Genomic DNA, 27897 nt, shown 5'->3' on the forward strand with positions numbered 1-27897 from the left:
CCTTTTCCTCCAATACGTTGTGGCGCAGGTGAGGAGATAGGATGCGAGGAATCACCAGACAGACTAACTGAGATAGGACCCAAGTGTTGTCATTATGTTATTCAGATTTACTGTCTCATCCTTCTTCATCCCCCAGAGGCCCTTACCTTGAGTGACTCCTCGAGGTGTCCCTGCAGGGCATAGCTGAGCACCACAGCAGACAGCAACCAGACACACACCATCCAGGCCAGGCCATACCAGGGCAGCAGGAAGGGCTTCCAGGGGGGGAACCGGGCAGAGTCCAGGGAGTCCTGACACACCCGCCCAGCAAACAGGTTGATCCCCATGGTTACCAAGCCCACCAGCATCAAGATGTTGGGCACCACGTGGATCTCTGTGTTATCCATCACCTGGAGGGTCAAAGGTCAAATCTAGGATCACATTACTATACCAGTTAGAACACAGTAATAAACTACATCGAAATGATCTATATATGTTACATGACAGCGTTAAGCATCAGAAGATATGTTTACATTTACATTTAAGTCATTTAGCAGACGCTCTTATCCAGAGCGACTTACAAATTGGATGTTCTGGCATGTTCCGTTCCATGATGATGATTCCATTTATGTACGTTCATATAAGGCAATATGAGTCGTAGTCAGCACCCTACATAACTACTTCTAGTGCTCCACTATATCCACTTCAGTACTATGACACTGTAGGTAAAGTGCAATCAACTACATCATTTGTCTGTTTTTTCTGTTGTATTGGTGTTATTGAGTTCAGGAATGTTGTTGTTCTTTTTCAGTAACATTCATTTAACATGTAACAACTTGTCAGATCCAGAAAATCAATGAGCGTTGAAGCTAGGCGTTTGTCACCAGCGGATGTACCGAAAAACAATGTTTCCTTTTTTGAAAGGCCCCAGATTGAAGCCACCCATAGTCAATGGTTCATTGGAGATATACTGTACCGGTGCACCCGACATATCTGAGTGATAGGTTACGGCTTCCAAAATGTCACAAGTGTGAAGCTTCGACCAACCCCTCTCCCTCCCTCCCKCTCCATACATACAATCKATACATAGCATGAGTCATGAACACAGCCACATACATACACACAACTACACACCAATACACCACCCTTCCCCACACACACACAGCCACACACCAATATGCCCCCCTTCCCCCCCACACACCAATACACCCCCCCTTCCCCACACATACACACAAAGCTTGTCCGGATTTAAGCCAACTGCATAATGACAGCCCAGTGTGAATGAAGCTTTGATAGGTGAAGGTGTGTCAGACAGACGCCACACTAAGAGACACAACACAGTGGAACCAGCCAGGATAGACCACAGAAACAGTAGTGACACAGACAGTTGTGTGTGTGTGGTGTGTGAGCATGACACGTGTGTCATGTGTGAGCATGACACGTGTGTGTGCCATGTGAAATACAACAGGTGTTGTATGTGTGTGTGTGTGTGTGTGATAGTTCCAGCCAGTACCTCTGCCCTGCGGAGCAGCTCGGTCTTGAGGTACACTCCCAGGGAGAAGGTGAAGGCCCCAGCCAGCACGGCCAGCCAGGACAGCAGCCACAGACCCTGGGCCAGACGCACACGCCTCTGCAGAGGGAACTGCAGCTTCAGCAGCACCATGGCTGGTGCTCACAACAAACAACACAGCACACAGAGAGAAAGCGAGAGGATAGAGAAAAGGACAGAGGGAGGAGATGTTGAGATAATCAAGTAGAGAGAGATAGCAGTGAAGGATGAGGAAAGAATATTGGTAGGTTCAAAGAAGGAAAGTTCTGGGCAAAAAAATAAGGTGGACTACTGCGATTCATAGGAGTAGGTTATGCGAAGGTTGTTGTATTAGACAGACAGGTATGGCTTGGCCTTTCRAGGGTGCGTTGGTGAGTTATTATCAGGTRYATCTCCTGTAAGTTGTTCCTGTGGGCCGAGATAAGAAGGGAGACCTGTCTGATGTTGAAGGACAGGTTCAGGTTGGAACGATAATCCAAAACTTTCACGTAGAAAGGAAAATATTAGGAATCTCCGTAGTAATCCAATTGAAGTTGTGAGACAAAAACTGAAGCCCAAGAAAATAATGAATCTAATAGATATTTGATAATCCCCTTTTTTTTTACAGCAAAACTATAATCCTTCAAATCATCAGGTTATGGTTGCACCACGACAGTGACTCTTCGATTCACACAATAACTGACGATGACAACCCCAGTTTGTTTTGGATGGAACCCTTCTGGTGTGGTCTGTGAGTGGTCAAGGTGCATCCTTAAATTCCTGCTGTGGCCATGGTGGAGGACACGAACTGGCCAATGTCGATTGTACAGTATGGATATGGTAATCCCCCATCATAGTCCTTGGGATCCTATTAGGAGAGGAGCACCAATAGGAAAGCAGGCCAGTGTCTGATCAGCAAACGTGTTCTGGGCCTACAGGTTGGATTTGACGGTTATGACGGGTAGACTCACAGAGAGTTGAGACAGAGGACTGGGGGGAGGGGGGGCAGAGCTATAGTTTATACAGGTAGATAGGGAGAGATGGATAAAGCTTACAGGCCGAGGGACTGGGGGAGAGGGATATACAGACACTGAACAAAATTATAAACACAACATGTAAAGTGTTTCATGAGCTGAAGGAAAAAAATCCCTGATATGTTCCATATGCACAAAAGGCTTATTTCTCTCAAATGTTGTGCTGAGGAGTATTTCTGTCTATAATAAAGCCCTTTTGTAGGGAAAAAATCATTCTGATTTGCTGGGCCTGGCTCCCCAGTGGGTGTGGCTGCACCTCTGCTCAGTCATGTGAATGCCATAGATTAGGGCCTAATGAATTTCTTTAAATTGACTAATTTCCTTAAATGACCTGTAATTTAGTAAACTCTTTGAAATTGTTGTATGTTGCGTTTATATTTTTGTTCAGCATAGGTTAGAATAGGAGAGAGAGTGATGGCTTAACACCGGAAGTGGGTAATGTTCGGTAAAGACAAATCAAGAAATCTTGTCAGACATCTTTAGAATCAGTCCTTTTATTGATCTACAACATGAAATGTATTTTGGGGGGATGACAGCAACTTTATACAGTTTTAGCTAAGAGAGTTTATTAGGATGTACAGCATAGCATTCATAAGTAGGGCCCTGTGTTTTGGACAATCATGTCATATGACCTGGATTTGAACCTTTATTTAAAGCATTTTCATCAAACTGTCCACTTTTCTTTTTATGTCAGATGGTCCAGCACCATCCTCAGACAAGTACTTTCATTGTTGGTGTAATTAATATCTCTGGATAAGGCTTAAAAGAAAGGTTCAAATCTAGGTCCTGTGACATGATAGCCCAAAACACAGTGGGTAGCAGCTGGATTGATGTTTTTCAGGTAAGAAGGTTACTTCAATGGCTTACTGGAGCTTACAAAATAGCAGTCATTGTTATAAAATAGAAAATTCTACTCACTGTCTAGACATGAACCAAAAACTCTTTCAATTCTGCATCACTTCATAAGGGAAAGAAGGAACTGTACCACATTGTAAACTTTAATRAATAATTATATTCTGTGAGTATGCAAATTCATTGTTTAAGTCTAATACTTTCWTTACCACTGCACAACAAGARATTTGGGAAGGAAACAGAATGTAATATTTACAATGCTATCACTGAAATGTATAGTGACATTTAGTGAGTCAAATAAATGCAGAACTACAGGCCTGAAACCATCACAAACAAACCATCACAAAGAAACCGTCACAATTTGAACAATCCTAGCCTATGCGAGATTAGGTTACAATTACAGAAGTTCATAGGTTCCTTTCACTCCGCCCCCCTCTCGTCAGTTCTGCCCCTCCCCCCCACCTCCACTCGCATCCTCTGGGTGCGTCAGCTGGTGCAGGAAGTCATCTAAAACCCTCTGGGTCGTCAGATAGGACACATCAACAACAGCACCCTGCTTACTCTCAGCTGCTCTCCCTGCCTCTGCCACACACCCCTTGACAGCAGGCACAAGGTAACCCTCCTCCCATGCACCTTCTGCACCCCCTGTACCCAACTCCACCAGAGGGTATGGGTCGGGAGGGGTGTCAGTGTGAGGTTGGTAGTTGGAAGGCCGGGGCTGTCTTGCTGCTTGGCTGGCAGCTAGTTTCTTATAGATAGCCATACTGATGTCAGCGACGGAGAAAGGGGGACTCATCGAGCTAGAATCCTCATTTCCTGTCTGACCTATCACCCCAAACCCCTCCTCCTGCTTCCAGGGCATAAAAGCAGTGACATTTTGTGGACCTGCCTCAAACTCCCTCAGTCCTACGCTTGACCAATCAGACGGCTTCTGCTCCAGTTTTGGAGCCGGTGAGTCGATGTCGCCCGTAGATTGGCCGGTTTTCAAGGCGTTCTTCAGGAACTGCTTGACAGCGTCTCCAGAGTCAAAGTGCTTCTCTAGGAGCTCCTTGATCAGACAGGGAACCTGGAGGACAGCACAGACATCCTCTCAGTTCATACAGTACAACAGACACAGAGAAACCAGTAGAGGAGTTACAAGAAATGATCATGTAGCTGAACACGAGTTGAGGAGATTATGGATACAGTGTTTTATATTAGGCCACTATCAACTTTACAAAGAAAGTGTGGGTATTGTGCAGTAGATGGTGCTGTGCTCACATTGATGTTCTCCAGAGAGGCGATGGTGGCGTTGGCCTGCTCCAGCTCTGTGCTGAGATGGGCGATACGCTGCACCATATACTTCCTCTCAGAGCTAAGGCTCTCAGTCTGCAGGGATAGAGGAGAGTACATGACTCAACATGTTCACTACAGATGGTATAACAGTAGTACTAATTGTGCTCTCAGTCTTCAACGACTGAACAGAGGACATCAGTCAACACAACACTGTTTGTCGTAGAGGTGACAGAGCAGGAGAAGGATATTCAGAACTATGTCTCTCTCTCTCATGGACTCGGGAGAGGCAAAGGTCAAGAGCCATGCGTCCTCCGAAACACAACCCAACCAAGCCACAATGCCCACTTAACCCATAAGCCAGCCGCACCAATGTGTCGTAGAAAACACCGTACACCTTGCGACCGTGTCAGCGCACACTGCGCCCGTGCGCGATGGAACAAGGACATCCCTGCCGGCCAAACCCTCCCCTTGTGCGGGTCTCCCGGTCGCAGTCGGCAGCGACAGATCCTGGACTCGAACCCAGAATCTCTAGTGGCACAGCTAGCACTGCGATGCAGTGTCTTAGACCACTGCACCACTCGGGAGGCCACTCTCTCGCTCTCTTTTGACTCTCCATCTTTCATGTTTGACCTGATTCTTACCGCTGAGTGCAGTTTCTCTCCCAGAAGGCTGTTGGTGTGCTGGGTACCTGTGTGTGTGTCCTGGAGCCTGCAGCAGAGAGAGACAGCATCATAAGCAGGGATCATCATAAGCAGGGCTATGAATTCTGGGCCTATGTTGTATGCCCGTCCTCCTATAGCTCCTCCAATGCCAGCCTCCACTGCCGTCACCATATTATCATGAGCCCTGACCTCTTGAACTTCTCCTTCATGTGGCTAAGCTCCTCCCTGGCCCTGGCTAGCTCCGCCTCCAGGCTCTCGATGCAGACCACTGTTTGCATCAGGTTCTGCTGCAGCTCAGCATTCTCCTCCTGCAGTGTCCTATTTACACACAGGAGGATCATGGGAGATGGAGGTTTATTTTTAAAATGCAGTCACATTTCCTGAGGAGGCCATTTTAGCACATTAGATGCAGCTCGTGTCAGCTTCTAGAGATTTCACATAGCCTAGGTAATCCAGACTGAACACTGTGTGTTGTACCACTGTTACACACATTTTTCATACAGCTTATCTGACCATGTTCTTCATCCATCTTTACTGATGGAGGTGATGAGAGAGCTCTGGAAGCCATTAGTGGAATCCATATCCAGTGACATTTCACAAACAAAAGCATGCTCTTTAGAGTGCATCGATAAACAGAGAGGAGAGGAAGAGAAGAAGGAAAAAATCACACTCACTGGAGTTCGCCAATGTCACCCGTCAAGGCCTATGGAGAGACAMCAAAAGAGAAGATTAAAGATAACTCTCAATGATTTTCTAATTTAATAACTTTTAATACAGTTCTATTAGTTGTATTAGTAATGTTATTATCAACAACAAAAAAATCTTTGATTATTATTTGACTCATTACTATACACATCATTCACTTTGGATATTGTTACTATAAGCTTTGACAATGTACAGTGCAGTTTCTTCACTTGCTAATAAAGTTTCATAAACTCAATTGAATGTTTTTTGGACAGAGATGAAAACGACAGAGAGAATGATAGGGACATAACAGGGCCAAAGGGATTGTTTATTGAACTTGAGTTCATACGCTCCAAGAAAAGCTATGGATTGTGTGTCAGATATGGATCAGTGACGTTAATAGAGCCAGAGCCACAGCAGGGTTACTCTTGCCCTCTCTGTGCTAGCTGGCCCTCTCTGTGCTACCTGGCCCTCTCTGTGCTAGCTGGCCCTCTCTGTGCTAGCTGGCCCTCTCTGTGCTAACTGGCCCTCTCTGTGCTAGCTGGCCCCCTCTGTGCTAGCTGGCCCTCTCTGTGCTAACTGGCCCTCTCTGTGCTAGCTGGCCCTCTCTGTGCTAACTGAAGCCCTCTGTGGCTAGCTGGCTCTGTGCTCGGCTCTCTGTGCTACTGAACCTCTCTGTGCTAGCTGGCCCTCTCTGTGCTACCTGGTCCTTCTGCTGTGCTAGCTGGCCCTCTCTTGTGCTAGCTGGCCCTCTCTGTGCTACTGCCTCTCTGTGAGTAGCTGCCCCTCTCTGTGCTTGCTGCGTCCTTCTCTGTGCTAGCTGGCCCTCTCTGTGCTAGCTGGCCCTCTCTGTGCCTTTAAGCTGGCCCCTCTCTGTGCTAAGCTGGTCCCTCTCGTGCTAGCGGGCCCTCTCTTGTGCTAGCTGGTCTCCCTCTGTGCTAGCGGGCCCTCTGTGCTGCTTGGCACCTCTCTGTGGCTAGCGGGCCTTCTCTGTGCTAGCGTGGCCCTCTCTGTTGCTAGCTGGCCCTCTCTGTGCTAACTGGCCCTTCTGTGCTAGCGGGCCTCTCTGTGCTAGCGGGCCCTCTCTGTGCTAACTGGCCCTCTCTGTGCTAGCTGGCCCTCTCTGTGCTAACTAGCCCTACTCTGTGCTAGCTGGCCCTCTCTGTGCTAGCTGGCCCCTCTGTGCTAACTGGCCTCTCTGTGCTAGCTGGCCTCTCTGTGCTAAGCGGGGCCTCTCGTGCTAACTGGCCCTCTCTGTGCTAGCTGGCCCCTCTGTGCTAACTGGCCCTCTCTGTGCTAGCGGCCCTCTCTGTGCTAACTGGCCCTCTCTGTGCTAGCTGGCCTCTCTGTGCTAGCGGGGCCTCTCTGTGCTAAGCTGGCCCTCTCTGTGCTAGCTGGCCCCTCTGTGCTAGTCTGGCCCTCTCTGTGCTAGCTGGCCCTCTCTGTGCTAACTGGCCCTCTCTGTGCTAGCTGGCCCTCTCTGTGCTAGCTGGCACCTCTCTTGTGCTAGCTGCCTCTCTGTGCTAACTGGGCCCTCTCTGTGCTAACTGGCCCTCTCTGTGCTAGCTGGCCCTTTCGCGTTGGGTAGCGTGTTATTCCAAATGCAACACAATGCTTATAAAGGTTACTCGTTACTTAATATGGTTCAGTGTGGACAAGCGTCACAGACAGAGGATGACGCTTGAGTTCTCCTTATATAACTGCTACTTTGTGGTTTAGAACACCAACTGACACTCCCTGTCTGGTTTGAATCACTTTGAGAACTTTACAGCACATTGGTACAAATCCTACTTGGGTATCACAACGACATCAATGCATGATTTACCTAACTCCACAGTTAGGACCTACTATCTATAGTATGTATTTCGACTCTTTGACACCATCGGCATACAGATGTAGGATCTTAATTTGAMCACTCTTTTGTTGCTGAGAATTTTCCTGCAGAGCAGGAAATACAAACGTGTAGTGTATTTAAGTTTTAAAAAGGCTTCTAAAGTTAGACATTTTCACTTTGAAATTTCAGACTTGATTTGCCCTAACGAAAAATGTATCAACCCCTACAAAAATGTCCATTAATTATAATCTACATAAGACATTTCCATTTACTGCAGGATTATTTTCCTACTGTAGCAAACTTCCACAAATTAAGATCCTACATCTGTAGTTGACATCAGTTATTTCTCACCCTATATGAAGTAGGACACCAGCGGTAGGTTGACTGGCTGTGGCGGTCGCTCTGCTCGGAGTTGGGGCTGGCCGTGTCTTGTTCTCTGTTCCGGGACGAGTCCGACTTGCTGGAGGGAGACTCCGACTCTGGCCCTTGTACTAGAGGAGGGGAATGTGTGTGGATCGGGGCGTGGTGGGGTAGCTGGGGCTGCTGGGTGTGTGGAGATGAAGGTGGGCTATGGCTGGGCCTGTGGCTCTGGTCAAGGTGTTTGTAGCTCCGGTGTTTGTGATGGCTGGGCTCAGGGCTGGAGCTGACAGTGCCATCTGTAAGAAGCGGGCCATACCGCCCATGCCTATTACCGACAGGACCCTGGAAGTCAGGCAGGGAAGCTGGTTGGTCTTCATAGCCAGCTGGTGGGTGGGGCGGGTAGGGTTGGCCGGAGTGGAGGGTTGGGGGGCTGCCTAGACGAGGACTGTGGTTCTTGCTTTCATACCCAAACTTTGAAGGGAGAGATATTTTACGTGACCGTGCGTCAGAGTCATTCCTCAGTTTCCTAGGCAGGGCCTGCGGTTTAGTAGCCGGCTCCCTCTCTTCCCCRTGCCCATCTCCCTGCTTTTTCGAGGGAAGCTGGGGCTGACTTTTCGGTTGAGATTTGGGGGATGCTGGGGCTTTGGCTGGACACGGTCCTACGGTCTCGACAGGGACCCCCAGAGTATTGAGACGAGCGGGACTGATGACCTGTTTAGTGATCTCATCCAGGAATGCAGAGAACTGTATCTTCCCCTTCACCATGCTCTGCCTGGCTGCATCCTTCAGAGCCTCCACATCCTGCTTCCCCTTGGGCCCTGCCGCCTTGCCTGCCACCCGGGGGGACAGCACCTCCATGGACTTGGCCTTGCGGATGTCCCGTGGAGCCTCCTTGTTTTTCAGGATGCCTTTACTGGGGAGCTGGATAAAGGACACCGCCCTCTTCGGCCCAGCCAAGACCTCTTCACTGAAGGCCAGGCTCCGGCCCAGGCTGGCTGTCTTGTAGAGGGATCCGTGCTTCAGGTGTGGGGGTGTCCGTACTTTCCCTCTGTCAGTTCCTGTGTTCTGCAGCAGCCCCTCTTCACTGCGGCTGTGGCCCCGGTTTAGCTCGGAGTAGCTGGGCTCGCGTCCTCCCCTTCCCTGGGCCCGAGGATGGGTCCCAGGACTGCCTCCTCCGTGAATTTGCCCCTGTTTGACGGTGGCGTACACCTGCAGCTCGCTGTCGTCCTCACGGAGCTGTCGTCCTCCCGCAATGTTGGAGCAGGACATGGTATGCTGCGGCCGGCTGGCGTGCTTCATGGAGAACTTGTCGTCAATGCCGGCCTCAGAGAACCATTCGGTGGAAGAGTCGGAGGGGGAAGATGAGAGGGAGGAGGAAGATGCTCTGGAGAGGGTGACGGTAGTGTGGTGGTCCGACATCTCGTCGTCGTGATGAAGGTGCTGAGGATGGTGATGGTGGCGTCTAAGGGGTTGCTCCTGGTCATCTTGGAGATGGTTACCATGGGTATGGTGGTGACCGTGGCTTTCACTGCTGCGTCTATCATTGTCCCGTAACCTGCTGTAGCTGATATTGAGAGATTAAGTAGTAATGATGTYTTCATTCAATAACCACACTCAATTATAGTCTTCATCAAATGTGCATTCCTCATTACTGTTTAAAAAAGGAAACTTTAATAAAAGGGAAACTCAATAGTGATCCAACCTGTGTGTCTCCCTTTCTTGATCCCGGTGCTGGTGGTGATGATCGGGGTTGTGATGGCGGTGCTTCCCTGGTTTCATCCCACCTGGAGAAGGACTATGAACAGGAGTGAAAAACTTCTCCATCATTTGTCTCTTCCCTGCAGGGAGGTCGTCGATGCCCTCCTGATGTCMCTCCTGTAAAACATAGTGTTGATCAGCTTCTGCTCTCTGTCTGGGGCTGCGGTCCCTGTCCCTATCCCTGTGCCCGTCTGATGGTGACCTCTTGGGTCTAACTGCTCCCTGTCTGTCAGCCTCAGAGATCATAGCTCCAGAAGATGAACAACCATCACTCTGTCAGCTGGTTACCAGTGTTACTTATGTTCTGTATGAATGAGAAATGAATACGAAATCCTTCAAGATATGTGCACCACTAATGCCTAAATGTCCAAAAAGGGTTTAAAAGAAAATCTGAAATGTTTCCAATTATCTAACCCAACGCTGTTTCTGCTGAAAGGGGAAAGTAATTATCTAACCCAACGCTGTTTCTGCTGAAAGGGGAAAGTAATTATCTCAATGTAGTATCCAGCTGTTAAGTTCTTCTGGACAGTTTATCAGCCTCTCATCTTGTTGCTATCCCTCTGTCTCCCTCACCCTCCAACTCTAGAATAGCTGCGTGACAGTGGAAGAAATATGCCACATCCCTGACCCAACATCAGTCAAACTGCATCGAATCCTGATGTAATGGTGTTTCATCGAACCAATTGAAAGCGCGAGACAGACAATTGTCCTTGTGAATGCAGAACAGGATCGAACCGACACAGCTGGAACAAGAACATTAGTGCAGTTCATTTAGCCCATTGCTCTGGATTATTGATATAAATTTGGGGTTACCCTTGGCCTCTGGCGGCGCACTTACAGGCCTATTATCATTGATGATTATGGATTATATGTAGGCCTTGTACCCCAGTTTCACTACAGTCAGTCTGAGAGTAAGGTAGGGCTTGTCAAACATGAAACACATGCAGCCTAGGGGCCATTTTGTAGCCTGCCATCTGGTTGAATGTGGGCCCAGACTTGTACCCCCAACTCCAGCTGCCTAATAGAAGTGAATTCACATGTAATGCTGTTGAGGCCGACACTATACGATGACAATAGGCTACTGTAAATAGAGGCATGTAAATCAACTTTTTGTTTGCCAAAGTGTGGCACTACAGACCATTATGTTTACAAAATGGCCCCCCAAATTACTTTGACAATCTTGATGTCAGACCTATCAATTTAAAACTCACGCATCATCAATGACCATTCAATGCAAATTTGCCGTAACAATTGTTTGTTTGTGTGACTCACACCCATGCCTAACAGGGACTAGTCATTATCTATATGCAAATAAGGTGGAAACTGAAACAGCTTATTTACCACATTTGTTTACTAAACAGAGCCTAAACAAAAGCTTTAAAAAGAAAAAAATATATCCTGTTTAAACCCCCACCAGACAAGACATGATTACATTGAATCTTTTGAGTTCATGATGAGATGCTTAAACTACCAACATCCAGAGGACAGAAATCCACTCCCTACTCTCCCCGATCAATAGATTAGTTGCCTAAGAGAGCAGGCTGCCCAGTCCTCTAAAAATGAAAACACAATGACTGATAGTGTTTTTCGCCTGGAGCGACTGATAGATAGTGTCATTAAAAATGTACATGTTCAGACACAACCCAGTCTGTTGTATTGTATTGTGTGTGTGTGTGTGTGTGTGTGTGATGTGTGTGCTGTGTGTGTTGTGTGTGTGTGTGTGATTGTGTGTGTGTGTGTGTGGTGTGGTGTGTGTTGTGTGTGTTTGTTGTGTGTGTTGTGTGTGTGTGTGTGTGTGTGTGTGTGTGTTGTGTGTGTTGTGTTGTGTGTGTGTGGTGGTTGATGCGTTGCGTGCGTGCGTGAAGAACTCTTTTTGTATTTGGGTGTACTAGACGGTGTGATGTATGTCTTGTTCGACATGTGCTATTATAGGCTAGGCCGTTGTTCTTTTCTATGTAGGCTACACTCTTAGCAAAAAAGGTTCCCAAAAGGATTCTTCGGCTGTCCCCATAGGAGAAGAGAAGCCTTTTTGGTTCCAGGTAGAACTCTTTTTGATTCCATGTACAGTGCCTTCAGAAAGTATTCATACCCCTTGACTTACTCCACATATTGTTGTGTTACAGTCTGAATTCAAAATGGATTAAATAGATTTTTCAATACCCCATAATGACAAAGTGAACACTTGTTTTTAGAAATGTTTGCAAATGTATTGAAAATTAAATACAGAAGTACAGATACATAAGTATTCACACCCCTGAGTCAATACACGTTAGAATCACCTTTGGCAGCGATCACAGCTGTGAGTCTTTCTGGGTAAATCTCCAAGAGCTTTGCACATCTGGATTGTACAATATTTGCACAATACAATTTTTTTTMATTCTTTYAGCTCTGTCAAGTTGGTTGTTGATCAGTGCTAGACAGCCATTTAAGCTGATTTAAGTCAAAACTGTAACTAGGTCACTCAGGAACATTCAATGTTGTCTTGGTAAGAAACTCCAGTGTATATTTGGCCTTGTGTTTTATGTTATTGTCCTGCTGAAAGGTGAATTTGTCTCCCAGTGTCTGTTGGTAAGCAGACTAACCCAATTTTCCTCTAGGATTTTGCCTGTGTTAAGTTCTATTCCGTTTCTTCTTATKTCCCCCKAAAAAACCTAGTCCTTGCCGATGACAAGCATACCCATAACATGATGCAGCCACCACAATGCTTGAGAATATGAAGAGTGGTACTCAGTGATGTGTTGTGTTGGATTTGCTCCAAACATAATGCTTTGTATTCCGGACATAAAGTGAATTTCTTGCCACATTTTTTGCAGTTTTACTTTAGTGCCTTATTGCAAACAGGATGCATGTTTTGGAATATTRTATTCTGTACAGGCTTCCTTCTTTTCACTCTGTCATTTAGGTTAGTATTGTGTAGTAACTACAATATTGTTGATCCATCRTCAATTTTCTCCTATCATAGCCATTAAACTCTGTAACTGTAACTGGCCTCATGGTGAAATCCCTGAGTGGTTTCCTACCTCTCTGGCAATTGAGTTAGGAAGGATGCCTGTATCTTTGTAGTGACTGGGTGTATTGATACACCATCCAAAGTGTACTTACACTGAACACAAATATATAAAATATGCACAAAAAGGATATTTCTCTCAAATTTTGTGSACAACTTTGTTTACATCCCTGTTAATTAGCATTTCTCATTTGCCAAGATAATCCATCTACCTGACAGAATGATTACACAGATTAAACAGAATAATAATTACACAGGTGCACCTTGTGCTAGAGACAATTAATGGCCACTCTAAAGTTCAGTTTTGCCACACAACACAATGCCACAGATGTCTCAAGTTTTGAGGGAGCGTGCAATTGGCATGCTGTTGTTTTAGAGAATTTGGCAGTACATCCAACCGGCCTCACAACCGCAGACCACGTGTATGGCYTTGTGTGGGCAGCTTAACTAGGTKTTTCCTTGCAGCACTCGACCACACCACTGGACAATAATCAAGATAAGACAAAACTAGAGCCTGCAGGACTTGCTTTTTGGATCTGTTGGGTCAAAAAAGCAGAGCATCTCTTTAGTATGGAGAGACCTCTCCCCATCTTTACAACCATTGAATCTATATGTTCTCGACCATGACAGTTTACAATCTAAGGTAACACCAAGTAATTTAGTCTCCTCAACTTGTTCAACAGCCACACCATTCATTACCAGATTCAGCTGAGGTCTAGAACTTAGGGAATGAGTGTTACCAAATATCATGCTCTTATTTTTAGAGATGTTCAGGACCAGTTTATAACTGGCCACCCATTCCAAAACAGACTGTAACTCTTTGTTAATGGTTTCAGTGACTTCATTGGCTGTGGTTGCTGATGCGTATATGGTTGAATCATCAGCATACATGGACACACATGCTTTGTTTAATGCCAGTGGCAGGTCATTGGTAAAAATAGAAATTAGTAAAGGACCTAGAGAGCTGCCCTGCGGTACACCATGCTTTACATTTGACATTAGAAAAGCTTCCATTAAAGAAAACCCTCTGCGTTCTATTAGATAGATAGCTCTGAATCAACGATTTGGCAGAGGTTGAAAAGCCATAACACGTTTTGTCAACAACAAGTTATGGTCAATAATATCAAACAGCTGCACTGAAATGTAATAGTACAGCTCCCACAATCTTCTTATTATCAATTTCTTTCAACCAATCATCAGACATTCGTGTCAATGCAGTAGATGTTGTATGCCCTTCTCTATAAGCATGCTGAAAATATGTTGTTCATTTGTTTACAGAGAAATAACATTGTATTTGGTCAAACACAATTTTTTCGAACAGTTTGCTAAGAGCTGGCAGCCAACTAACCGGGCTGCTGTTAGAACCAGTAAACGCTGCATTACCACTCTTGGGTAGCGGAAATTACTTTGGCTTCCCTCCAGGCCTGAGGACAAAGACTTTTCTCTAGGATCAGATTAAAGATATGACAGGTAGGATTGGCTATAGAGTTAGCTACCATCCTTAGTAGCTTTCCATCTTAGTTGTCAATGCAATGAGGTTTGTCATTATTGATTGATAACAATATTTTTTCCACCTCTCCCACACAAACTTTACAAAATTCAAACTTGCAATGCTTTTCTTTTTTATGCATGAGTACAATGGCTCGCTGTTTGTTGTTGGAATTTCCTGCGTAAGTTTGCCCACTAATTGGCAACATCAAATGATTTTGTGATGACTACGCCATCTGATTTGATGAAAGATGGAGTTGAATTTCATTTCTGCCCATAACTTAATTTKAAGTATTCCAAAGTTTTTTTCCATCATTCTTTGTATCATTGATCTCGGCTTCATAATACAGTTTCTTCTTCTTTTTGTTGAGTTTAGTCACATCATTTCTCAATTTGCAGTAGGTCAGCCAGTCAGATGCACAGCCAGACTTATTGCCACTCCTTTACCCCATCTCTTTCAACAATACCATTTTTCAATTCCTCATCAAACCATGGAGCCTTAACAGTTCTAACAGTCAGTTTCTTAACAGGTGCATGTTTATCAATAATTGGAAGAAGCAATTTCATAAATTCATCAAGTGCAGCATCTGGATGCTACTTATTAATCCCATCAGACCAACAAATATTTGTAACATAATCCACATAAGAGTCATACAAAATATTTTGRATGATCTCTTATACACTATTTTAGGKCCAGTTTTCAGAATCCCCAATAACTTCACCATGCTCAAAGGGATATTCAATGTCTGTTTTTMTMMTTGTTTTTTTACTCATCTACTAATATGTGCCCTTCTTTGCGAGGCATTGGAAAATCTCCCTGATCTTTGTGGTTGAATCTGTGTTTGAAATTCACTGCTCGACTGAGGGACATTACAAATAATCGTARGTGTGGGGAACAGAGATGAAATGTGGAAAAAGTCAAGGGGTGTGAATACTTTCTGAAGGCACTGTAGAAACATCTTGTGGAAAGGGTTCTACATGGAACTCAAAAAGGTTCTACCTGGAACCAAAAATGATTCTCCCTTGGGGACACCCGAAAAACCCTTTGAGGTTCTAGACAGCACCTTTTATTCTAAGACTGTACTCTCCTTCATCAACCTGCTAGACTGGTCTGGGCTTGTCCCTTATGATTTCATTGTAATGTATTTTAAAAAATGTAACTTGGCAAGCCAGTTAAGAACAAATTCTTATTTACAATGACGGCCTACACAGGCCAAACCCAGATGACCATGGGCCAATGGTGTGCCGCCCTATGGGACTCCCAATCACGGCCGGTTGTGATACAGCCTGGAATTCAACCAGGGTGTCTCTAGTGACACCTCAAGCACTGAAATGCAGTGCCTTAGACCGTTGCGCCACTTGGGAGCCCRATGTCAGTGTGATGGAGACAGCCTACTCAGATCCAATAATAGGCTTTGGGGCCTCCTGCATTGCTTTTAGAGATGATTAATTCCTAGTTTGATCGCCATCACGACATCTAACTAGCGAGTGATGCAGGAATTCTGTGAAGTAGCTTTGTGCCATCTGGTGGTGAAGGCAAACTCATTCCTATGCCCTCCAGAGTCCAGTCTGTACTTTTCCATACAGATTCACAATCACATACTGAGACTTTTGTTCGATTCTCAAGATTCTTTTGTAGAATCTTCTAGATATGAGAGGCAAAAAATGTCCTTGGTGAGCTGATATTGATAATTGGGTGTCTAAAAAGACAGATTGACCTAGATAATTCAAACATTTACCCCCCCAATTATTCCATCATCTTGTTGTGCCAAGATATCTAATGGAAAAGCTCATTATAAAACACAAACAAACCTGCTGGTGAATAGATAGGGGTTTGGTTGCTGATGTAGGCTAAATGACATTTCTTTTACAGCATATAGACCGTACAGGTTTGTTATGGGCTACTGTAGCCATCTTGAGTTTTTTTCTGATGATGTTATATTTGGAATGCCCATGATGAGTCATTTTACAGCTCCTCCACTTATTTTTGTTAAAGTAAAAGGAAACTGGTTTGCTCTCCCACAGTTATCAACTAGCTCTTCTACAAATGTCTAGTTGTTACATTGTTTAAAAAACGGGTGAGATTTATTGGTTGGTAGGCTACATAATGTTCGACATTAAGTAAATTCAAATTCAGCAATGCAGTATAAGGGAAGTAGACCCGGTAGAATGAACCAGTGAATTCCAGTTTAATCCGGGTTGTATGGACTGTTCACATCTTGCTCTGTATTTATCCGAGCACCAAATGCGGTGACGTCAGCTGTTGTTATTCGAAAAGTATGTCGAATGACTCCCTTTTACAACAGCAGCCGTTGTAACCCGCGAAATGAGAACACGTCATAATACATAATGGCAATATTTACAGTACTGTATTATGATTTGCAAGTTTGACGCTGTTGTTAACAAATGTACATAGATAGGTTGGTTCATGAGTGAGATGAAAGCAATGCAAGTAAGTACATTTTGATAGACTCCCACATTTACCAAAACTCTTTTTTTATGACCAATAAGTAGGTTTGTACGCTTGTGTTTCACGGTGAAGTAAAAAAAAAGTGTAAGTAAAAGTACGCAGCCATTTTATAAATGCGCGACAAATGTGGCCCTATTTCATGAATCACTAGGTCGGAGGTATTCTCATTGTGACGTTAGCCGCATCACAAGTCGTGTATAAATACCACCCGCAACCCCCTTCCAACTCAAACTCTTTATTGTGCTGCGTTGGCTGACGGTTCGTTTTCGGCAAGATGTAGCTTTCCTGAATCTTTTATTAGGTTACTTTAATTTTAGTGGTGACGAACGATAGCTAAGACTAATATGTAACAGGTCTCGTGTGAAGAYTGTAGTATGGAAGTTTAAATTGATCAGATAAAGTAGCTATCTAACGTTACCGCTAGCTTGTCTTTCGACGCCTACATTATTTGTTGCCTCATAGCTTTTTTGCGATTGTTGCTTTTACTTGAGTACTGAATTACTTACGATTCGTATGCAYTAACATTAACAGTATAGCTGTAAGAAACGATCAAGCTGACGTGTCCGTCTCAAAAGATGAACGCCACAACGAGGTTATCGTTAGGTGCCAGGGTATTGTTGTCCTCGTCAGTTACGTAGTTAAACACAGAAGAATGCTTATTTTTCTACGCTAAGTAACAGCGAAAAAGTCACATTTGTTAACTACGGTACCTAGCCAAGAAGGCTTCTTTTCCAAACAAAATGAGCGTGTTGTGGCGCAGTTGTAGGCCTGATTAAAAAAATCGCGACGTGTGAAGATATAGTGGAGAAATGGCTGCCCGGGTGATTCAGTGCTGGTGCAGCTATCTGAAGTCAATTTTTTTTGAAGATCATGAAAGAATCAGGTTGTATAAGTGTCATTGAAAGAACCAAGTTACAAGACCAGAACTTTATGAAAGGAGTGAAGCCATTCGAATAGCCAGTTAAATATTTGAATAGAAGTTGAGCGTAGGTCCCACTTATCCGAGACAGTATAGCTATTTCAATGCGGATAGTAATTTGTTAACTTAAAATGACGACTAGCTTACAAGAGAAGAATTTTGAACCCTTGGGAATGGGCAGTAAAATATACCATTTACAAGACGAGCATCTTCTGAAGAAATGAGAATGGCCAGCTAAATATTTGATCAAGTTAAGCGTAGGTCCCTTATATCGGAGGCAGTTTATATYCTTCAATGCGTTAGAAGTGTTGCTTTTAATTGGTTGCGCATCAGGAAATGCAATTTATAGTGGAAAAGGAACCAAGGTACAAGACTAACCTTTTCAAAAGTTTACGCTCTGATTATAGCCAGCAAAAAATGGCTTAGGTTTTATGTAAACTGAGTAAGTGCTGGTAGTTTGTCTCGTATCAGTATAGGCAACATGTGAAATAACCAAGTTACTGATCTTGAACCATATGAGAAGTTGTGAAGCCTCTTGAATAGCCTATTGGATTTTGGGCTGCAGTTGCCTTTTGATCATTTGAGTTATTTTTTATTTTTTTAACCTGAAGCGAAGTACAATATGTGCTTAAGATGGGAAACCTTATTTCAATAGCAAACTAAATATTGGAAGATAATTTAACCAACAGTGCCTGTTAGTCATTTAAGCTGCTTCAAGAAGTAAAAATGTTTTGAGCCTAAAACGAACAAGATGTGATGCCGATTACATTTCCAAGTACAGCAGTTGCTTTGCTAGCACTAGCGGTAGTTCAAGGAGTTGCAGGCTCGTGACGTTGCTTTGTCACGCTTTGATTAACTTTTTCTAAACACAATTGGCTCTAGTTGGCGAAGAAAAGAAGATTTCTGTAGAAGAATGGACTGAGTTTGTTTTTTGAAGGGGTGGGGGGGGCACTTAGCTAGTAGGCAGTTTGTGATCAGACGAGGAAGGACGACTTCAGGATCAGGCAAGAACCAGGCAGAGGGAAACTGGGAGGACCAGCGGGGAGCCAGGCAGGATCCAGGTGGATTGCGGGAGGAGCAGATGGGACCCAGTTGAGCGAGCGGCACGCAGCAGAGTTCATCAGAGGGAGCGAGCCAGATGGCAGGGTAGCGATCATCCCAGAGTGAGCTGAGAGCGGAGCAGTCCCAGGTCGAGCGTTGCCCTAAAGCAGCCAGTGGGTCCCAGCAGCAATGAGGCAGACGAGAAAGGGTCAACTAGCTTCGCAAGTGACAATAAAAGTGTTTGTATGATGGGTAGCGGTATACAGTAATGTTTAACTAGGCCAAAAATCTTTGCAATTAGTCAATATTAAATCTCAACACATTTGCTCGCGAAGTTTTCTTCCTCTTTCAGGTAATGGTAAAGTGTTAATTTTCCTGGTTGCGGCCCCTTCCTGTGTGATGTCTGCTGTGATGAGTCCCCCTTGGCCTACTTGGTAGAGTGCACTGGCGAGAGGACTGTCTTAAAGGATTTCACCCTCCTGCAGCGCAGATGTAGTACCCCCCCTGGGCGGAGGAGTTTCTTCTTCATTGAGTTCAATAGGTCTACCCCCCTGAGAAGTGGTCTACATGGCAGTGTTGAGAGTCGAAATTCTTCTGTACGTTCGTGCTGCTTTGGTGCTGAGCAGCTACATCTGCTGGTTAAAGTGAGCAGTGAGTTTAAATGCATGAGATGATCATGTGGGGAGTAACTATTCCCTTCAATAAATATTGATATCAAATTTCTATTTGCCTTTGTAATGGTAACTGAAAGGGATTATCCCTGCATTTAATTTGTAGTATTGGTCAAACTGTGGTGCATTTGTGGATGGTGGGGGGGAGACTTTTTCCGAGTTCTTCTTTTCACAGGCTCGCACCTTAAAGCAAACCTGACCATCCAAGGGAGTCCCTCTTTAGTACAGCCCACCACATTAATCAAAACGGTTGAGCACGTCCCCTAACAGATAATTCTAAGGATGGATCAAGGGAAACCTCTGGTGTTAAAGTCACGTAGGAAGGTATTTTGTGCTGGTTTTCTGTAGTGAAGTTAATCATTTGCATATACTGTTTTTCTTCCAATATTTTGTAGGGATACACACTTGGGTTCTGGGAGGGTTGTGGGGGTGTTAATCAAATATTTTCCTAGAATTTTTTTCACACAGCTTCGTGGAAAGCAGCATTTTAAAGATCCAAATGGCTAGCGTTGAGGTTTGAGGAGCAAGGAGTCAACCTGGTGGTCCACGTCTTTCGGGTTTCCTTTTGCCTTGTGGTGTGGATATTCCTTGGTGTCTACAATGGTGTAGCAGGAGGCGGGCCACATTTTGGGATGTGAACTTGCGTTGTTCTCKCAGGGAGTGTGGTAACCCTTAACTTTTAGGCTGATGCATTTTATATCCTGGAGTTGAAATTTGCATTTGGGGTTTCTGGGTTCAGGGGAGGGCTTAACTGTGACTCTTCCAGATTATGACCCACCCCTCAATGAAAGAAACTGGAGGTCTACATCTCCCCCGTCTTAAGGAGAACAGCTGATGCCTTGAGGCCAGTGGTATTTAACTGTTTCTTGTGGAAAGTTATTGACTTGGTGTTAGTGAATTTGTGTATTTTAATTGTATTTTAGCAACTGTTAATACAATTTTGATAGTGGGTTGATTACTGTCTGGGTTTGTATGGGTGGGAATGGTGGAAGTCTTGTTTTCCCTTTTGCGTTTTCCAGTGTGCTGTGTCCTACGCTTTCAATACTGAAGATCAACAGGAACGCCCCTAACTCATTGTATGTAGAGGTTTACTATTGCTTCAAAACACCTCATTAGGTCTCAAGTAAGGTCCCGTACAAATGTTTTTATATTTCATTAATATTACATTTGGCAACTTCCCTTAATTGCACTCCTTTGCAAATTAGTTAAATGTTTTGTATTGATGCAACTGAACTCTGTCAAGGAATCATAATTGGTAATAAATGCATAGCTTGTTGTGATTGAAGACAGTTTTGGTATGCATTTGTTATTCTGGGCGACTCTTGTGTGGGGGCTTTTCTTGTGCTTTTTCAGGTATGACTTTGTGTGGGGGCTTTTCTTGTGCTTTTTCAGGTATGACTTAGCTTGGTGCTTTTAGATCACGGAAGTGACCTGGGCTTGATGGCAGCTCTTACAAGGTGGAAAGTGACGGTTTCAGATAAGTTCAATCCAGCTTGTATCATGTCCAAAAGTGGGAAAATTCATGACATGGCACCTGGTTGTCTGAATGGGCCCTATTGCGCCTCAGTTGATTGGTCTTCAATAGAGAAGCATCTACTTAGCAATACAACAACTCCGCCACTACTTGTGGTATGTAGAAGTTGCACTGCTGTGCTTTCACTGAGTGCAAATCTCTTTGGAGACGTCAACTCAAACTGTTATGCTAATTATATGAAGCATATTTTGTCTACGGGTAACAAATGTCAGTGCTATGAGGGTGGGGATATGGCTGTTTGTTTTTGATCTTTCAGAATTACAAAAGCCCAAACGAKGACTGCCATCTACCCATGACATGACCACAGGAATCGCCCCTCCTTTGAACTCCTCTACACAGGCAGGACAGTTTGGACACCTTCATTACATTAGACCATTTCTAGTTTGCTWATGGCTCTCCTCAGCTACCAGCACTTGTGCAACTGTGCAAGGAGCAAGCAGTCTTGTATCGTAGTAGACTTTCAGTCCTCTTCAACTGTATAGCATATTTGGTTTTCCTTTGTAGCTGTCATGCAACTGTGACAGCGTTCCCAAATTAAGGTAGCTGAGGAACACTGCGCAACTGTGCAGCTGTAATTTGGGCTGTGCAGTGCAATTGTTTTGCTTTGGATTGGTAGTTGAGGGTTGGGAGGGGAATTCTGTACTTTTTCTCTACAGAAATCTGAGTGCGTCTTGGTGAAGCACGAATGAAGTCTTCTGACCTGGCGCACGTAGTAAGGTGTTGGTGTACCTTTTCAGTCTTCATTTCAAATCAAACTCCAGACCCCTGCCATGTTTTAGTTTGGTTCAATGGACATCTTGAACTGGCTTTCTGTTAACCTATCGTTAATAACCATCGTCATGCTTTTACTGGCATATGCCCTTTTTCTTTGGTTCAGAGCCCTACTGCTTTGCATCTTTAAAGTTGAGTAAAACGTCATGTATGTTATGTGAATACTGTGGTGGTTTGTGTAGAAACCTCTTTGTTTCAGATCATTATCTGTCACTGTCCGCTGACTGCGCCTCCATCTGAATGTAACGCCGTCGCAGGACACTCGTCAAATGAATGTGTCCCCTGAATGAAGTACCTACCATCTACCCCCTCTGCGCTTGAGCCTTGTCAAACCCCCCCCCACTCGATGGTCTTCAGTCTCCTCCCTCTGTGCTGTCTGTGCTCCTTTCCTTTCCCCGTTTTGGTTTCTCAGGTGACAATTTCTCATCCGGCGTAAAATTGTCATGAATTGGCATCTGTTATCTGCCTCTAACTGCGTGATGGAACACTGAGAACCCAGTCACTTTCAGATCAAGAGCCACAAGCTTGTCTTGCTGAAAATTGAGCATCACTTCWGTTTCTTGGTTACTAAGTTAAGTCATTTTGGTTCCCTTTTGATTTTGAACACACCATGGCTATGTTTTAACACAACCTTTTGACTCTGCATGCATATCAGCTCTGCATAACAGCAACATAACTTTCATATAGTTAATGTGTAAAATAGGCACATTCCAGTAGATGTTGGGAGGGTGGGTGCAACACTTTCTTCCTTCCTTTCAGATATCTCTTGAGTGAACTTGTCGTTACTGAGTGCTTGCAGCTGCAGGGAGTCACGGGAAGTGTCTTGGTTTGATCCAGTTCTAGGAAGTTGAGAGCATCAGTGTAGAGAAACCGGTTGGTTGTGGTTTGTACAGTTTCTGTCAGTCAAAGTAAATGACAGCTTAAAATATTTTCATTTTCAGGGATCTGTTTTGTGTGGGGGGGGGTGGAGGTAATTGTTCCTCTTGTCTTTACAGCTTCAAATCTAACAGCTCAATCGCAAGTTTTACTGACCTCTGAATCTGGACCAATGTCGGTGATAAGATCTACACTTATGTTGTGAATTTGTCTTACTGGTATCATGGATGACATGTAGTAATGATGTGGAATTGCTCTTATGGCATGAAGTGTCTTTCTGGGGTTTGCTGGGGATGGGGAAACCAGTTGTCTTTTCCTCTAGTTTCAGGCTTGCGATGATGCTAAAGTCCTCAGGTTRGTGTAGAGCAGCAGGTGCAAGGGTTTTTCTTTTCCTGGGTTAACAAACCCTATGGTTTGTTCTTCCAGGTTTTGCTTTTTGTCCTTGCGCAAAAAAAGCAAAAGACTCCGGTGGTGGCACTCCTGATAGTCCTCAGGACGGGGTTCAATTCCCTGCGGTGTCTTTGCTTTTCTCAACCTGCTGCTTAGTTGGGTAAGCTAGTTAAAATGGGAACCTAGGTAGTTAAAATAAGTTCTAGGGTCATATTGTGATTTTAAGTCATTCAACTATTGCGTTTTTAAAATATTGAGTTGCCATAGTTATTGAGTGTTTAGTATGCGCCCCTTGTGGAAACTTTCCATCCATAAAATTCTCAATTGCAACCAAATATGAACTGTTCCAACAATGTTTCTACTTAGGCTTGTTTGCCAACCCATAAATGTCAGAAAGAAGAAACTGGTTTCTACTGGAATTTATTTTGTTTAGTCTATTGGTTATGAGACATCATGACTTGCAGTTCAAGAGATGAGTTTGATTTACTATTTTATGAATAAAATCTATGAACTGTACAATTGTGTGCTGTCATACCTCATTACAATGTCTTCAATATTGACTTTCAATTCCCTGGATATATTTGGGTTATACATTATAATATTACTTGACATGTTTTAATGTGCTTTTCATATTTGACTAATCCAATTTTAGTGGCCTGAAGTATATTTTCTTTACTGAGTAGAGTAAGCCTACATAACCAAGGAATGGGGCTGTATTTTTTTGACTTTATTTAACCAGGTAGGCCAGTTGAGAACAAGTTCTCATTTACAACTGCGACCTGGCCAAGATGAAGCAAAGCAGTGCGACAGTTAAAAACAAATGTACAGTCAACATAATAGAAATAGTGTGCAAATGTAGGGAGGTAAGGCAATAAATAGGCCATGGAGGCAAATAATTACAATTTAGCATTAACACTGATGTGCAAGTAGCGCTACTGGGGTGCAAGAGGATGAGTAACAATGAGGTAGTTAAGTGTGCTATTTACAGATTGGCTGTGATCGGTATCTTGCTCTGACAGGATTGATCAAGTACCAGAGGCAATGGTGCTTTTAAGTACAATCACACTGCATTCAGTGTGTCATTTACTGATTCGCCAATGTTTTACTAAATATACAAACCGGTTCTGTCTGGCTCAGTTGGTAGAGCATGGGGCTTGCAATGTCAGGTTTGTGGGTACAATTTCCATGGAGAACCAGTAAATGTTAGCTTTGCCCTCTAAAGTGTGGCTATACTGACAAGTCAATCCAACAGTTGTACACAAAGCGTCATGGGGGGGTTTGTCTAACTCGGGGTTCCTAAACTCTTTCACTGTGGGGCCCCCTTCCAGCATTGGAACATCCTGCGTGCATGGGCTCAAGCACTGTTCATGAAGGAAAGAATATAGCTTATTTCCTGCAATGCATGTTTTTTTCATGTAAACCTGTTAAAGCAACATTTCTTACAAATCTATACATTTTGCCATGTGTTCTCTTGTGATGAGTGAAAACCAAAGGCTAAATCCTTTTTTTAAACGTGACCTGGACTGTTCTGAAAGTTATACATAGCTCTCGAAGGTACGCAATGACTAACATGACAAGAACTGATGGACTTCCCAATTTTGAAATTGCACCTTGTGCAGTCTATTACAACTTTCAAGAGTTTTTTGTTTTGTTTTGGGGGGCCCACCCCACAATTTGGGAGCTAGTAACCTTTCGTTGTATTGGTGCATACATATTGTAATTATTTTTTGAATATTCTGTGTTGACGTCAACCGCCTGTATTCAATAGGGTGCAGCGATGCTATGCTACTAGCCCATTTGATGAATATCCATAGCCATCCGAGACAACTGAGTGTTTTTTCTCATAGTTGACGGAATGTCACGTGTCCTACATTTATCATTACACTCGTAACAACTTAAACATTACGAAACTTATATTCGATCAAATAAACCTCACGTAGCAAATAAGCCATTCATGTTCTGAGGTTGACCAAATTCGACATTGACCTCCATACAAAACATGTTGCCTGGTAGTCGAAACAACGCAACCTATTGGTTGGAGACATATTTCCCACCGAGTTGGGCTTCTCTTCCTCACTGCTGTAAATCGGTCTAGAACGTAAAACGACAGGGTCAATGTTCCCATGACCACAGAGGCAAATATCATTTATTTATCGGTATTAAAATATTAATTCTGGAAGAAAGAAGTCAACATTTGAGTCACCCACCGCTCACTCTGCTTTCCCCAAGGTGTGGGACGTAAAGGAAGGATCTGCTTTCTCTGGAGTGGCCAGCTTGCTAGCTAGCAGGCTGCGGTTCGCCATAGCTGTTGTTTACTTGATGTAGGCTGGAAGAAATCAGAGATGTGGTCCTTTTTCGCTCGGGATCCAGTCAAGGACTTTAATTATGACATTTTACRGGAAACTCAAGAAACGTCCGGAATATGGATACTACACCGGGGCAAACGAAAGGTAAATCAAATTGTGGGGGCAGAAATATATTTTAAAAGAATAATTATGTCTTGTTAGTTAGGTAGCGGTAAGCTGATACAAGTCAAGGTCTCGCTAGCTAGTTATTTTTGGGATGAAATTGAATGTAATTTCCATACATGATTATCACGATATATATATATATATAACATTGTCAGGATATTTATCGCCTACAGAAGCTAAAACAGCACTGTTAGCTAACGTTACTGCTAGGCTAATATAGATACTACCTAACTAGTAGGTTTTGTTTATGCAGGGCCACGTATGAGAATACGTCGATCTCCACTAACTATCTAACGTTGGCTAGCCAGTCACTGCCTAACGAGCTAACAACGTCAGCTAGTTAACGTTAGTTACATGCGAAATGTATTTCGACCAACTAATTTCATGGAGTGGTGTAAAAAATAATTTCAAGTACTAGCGTTACTTAAGTAGTTTTTTGATTTTATATTTTTGACAACTTTAACGTTTACTTCTACATTCCTAAAGGAAATAATATACTTTTTACTCCATACATTTTCCCTGACACCCAAAAGTACTCGTTACATTTTGAATGCTTTAGCAGGACAGGAAAATGGTCCATTCACGCACATATCAAGAGAACATCCKTACTGCAACTGATCTGGGGGATTCATTAAACGTTTGTAAATTATGTCTGAGTGTGTCCCTGACTATCCATAAATAAATACAAAAACAAGAAAATGGTGACGTCTGGTTTGCTTAATATAAGGAATTTGACATGATTTTTGACATTTACATTACATTTACTTTTGATACTTAAGTATATTTAAGTATATTTTAAAACCAAATACTTTTAGACTTTTACTCAAGTAATATTTTACTGGGTGATTTTCACTTTTACCTGAGTKATTTTCTATTAAATTATCTTTACTTTTACTCAAGTATGACAATAGGGTACTCTTTCCACCACTGATATCATGACGAATAAGGATGTTTGCAGTGTCAGTCTTGTTTTGACTGGTAGCTAACTAACTAGATGCTAACGTTATCTACTTCATTCGTCATCAAAGGTTGCATTGTTTCCTTTACTTATTGTTCAAAACCATGGGAATGCAATGGTATAACTTTTGATGGCAGACTTGGCTAGGTGTCGTTATGTGTTTCACCTGAAATAGCTACTAGACTGAGACAAATTGTGTGGTGACATGACAACAACACTTATTGCAAGGTACAGAACCAAACACCACCTCTCCTGTGAGTGTGGTTGAGGCCTTTGGCCTCACCATGGAGACTGTAACTTCATCTCAACTAAACCACAATAACATCTCTCCTCATACCAATGATGAAACATGACATTGTCACATTTTGACATCTCTCTCTTCAGATAGGTGGGGAGCCAGTATCAGTGTTCGTGTACGAGGTGTCAARGGGGACAGAGGAACAGACCCAGCTAGCAAAGGCAGCGTTCAAACGCATGAAGACCCTTCGACATCCCAACATCCTGGCCTACGTAGATGGATTGGAGGTGTGTGTCTGTCGGTGTGTTTCACCACATGCATATAGTGTAACATCACAATATAGTTGATATTTAAAAGGCAAACAACAGGTTTCAGTATTTTATAACTCTTTTTCTGTCACCATTGTCGCATTCTTTTGTATCTGTTTTTATTTTCATTGTTTTTCATGCAGGCTGTGGTGAGTATRGACTGAATCAGTTAGTTCCCCTGTTTACCAGTTCTATAGAGAAACAGTAGCTAGTGTGCTAGTCGTTGGTGTACTCACCATATAATAGAAAAATAATTAAAAGACTGTAATGCACATTTTAACCAAGTCATGAATGCATTAATGTTGTCTCTTTCTGGTGCGTTGCAGACGGAGAAGAGCCTGTACCTGGTCACAGAGCAGGTCACCCCCCTGGCAGCCCACCTGAAGGCCCAGTCAGACCGGGGGGGCTCTGGGGAGCTGGAGATGTCCTGGGGCCTTCATCAGATTGTGGTCAGTACACTGGAGGGGAGATGAGTGCTCTGATTTCCTCATGTGTTTCTGTATGTTGAGTTCTGCTTGTCCTTTATCAATCCTCTTCCACCTCTACTCCATTATCCTTCTCCCTTCCTCTGTCTCTCTCTTTCTCTCTTTCAATCTCTTTCTCAATGGAAAGGTGACTCTCCATCTTCTCTGAGAAGGCCCTTTTCTATGTTAATCAAACAGTACTGAATGTTCTCTAAACACCAGCCRGAAAGGCTCATAGGAAGTCACAACATCAGCTGCTACAGAATAACACAGTCTCACAGATATACACTCCTCAAAAAAAATAAAGGGAACACTTAAACAACAC

At 43.7% G+C, this 27897-nt stretch overlaps 2 protein-coding genes, 1 long non-coding RNA gene and 1 pseudogene across 3 annotated transcripts in view; 2 read left to right on the forward strand and 2 right to left on the reverse strand.

Moving 5' to 3' along the window:
- Positions 1 to 2278, reverse strand: part of LOC111965524 (peripherin-2-like) — a 4976-nt pseudogene extending 2698 nt beyond the window's left edge.
- Positions 2279 to 3747: 1469 nt separating this feature from the next.
- Positions 3748 to 10319, reverse strand: LOC111965933 (serine/arginine repetitive matrix protein 1). Its single transcript, XM_023990362.2, has 7 exons — positions 9911 to 10319; positions 8200 to 9772; positions 6005 to 6033; positions 5520 to 5648; positions 5310 to 5376; positions 4654 to 4761; positions 3748 to 4459 (listed from the first exon to the last, which is right to left on the reverse strand). Exons 1-7 carry the CDS (start codon positions 10210 to 10212, stop codon positions 3833 to 3835), a joined length of 2835 nt encoding a protein of 944 aa, XP_023846130.1. The 5' UTR covers positions 10213 to 10319; the 3' UTR covers positions 3748 to 3832.
- A 6848-nt stretch (positions 10320 to 17167) lies between these two features.
- Positions 17168 to 23652, forward strand: LOC111965934 (uncharacterized). Its single transcript, XR_002877579.2, has 2 exons — positions 17168 to 20915; positions 20955 to 23652. It is a non-coding gene; the product is annotated as an uncharacterized lncRNA (long non-coding RNA).
- Positions 23653 to 25211: 1559 nt separating this feature from the next.
- The window catches only part of LOC111965936 (N-terminal kinase-like protein), an 18132-nt gene continuing 15446 nt past the window's right edge, over positions 25212 to 27897 (forward strand). The window contains 3 exon segments of the mRNA XM_023990365.2: positions 25212 to 25583; positions 26947 to 27087; positions 27435 to 27557. Coding sequence (XP_023846133.2) covers positions 25476 to 25583; positions 26947 to 27087; positions 27435 to 27557 — 372 coding nt within the window. The 5' untranslated portion in view covers positions 25212 to 25475.

Source organism: Salvelinus sp. IW2-2015, linkage group LG6.2, assembly GCF_002910315.2.
Source record: "Salvelinus sp. IW2-2015 linkage group LG6.2, ASM291031v2, whole genome shotgun sequence".
Lineage (NCBI taxonomy): Eukaryota > Metazoa > Chordata > Actinopteri > Salmoniformes > Salmonidae > Salvelinus > Salvelinus sp. IW2-2015.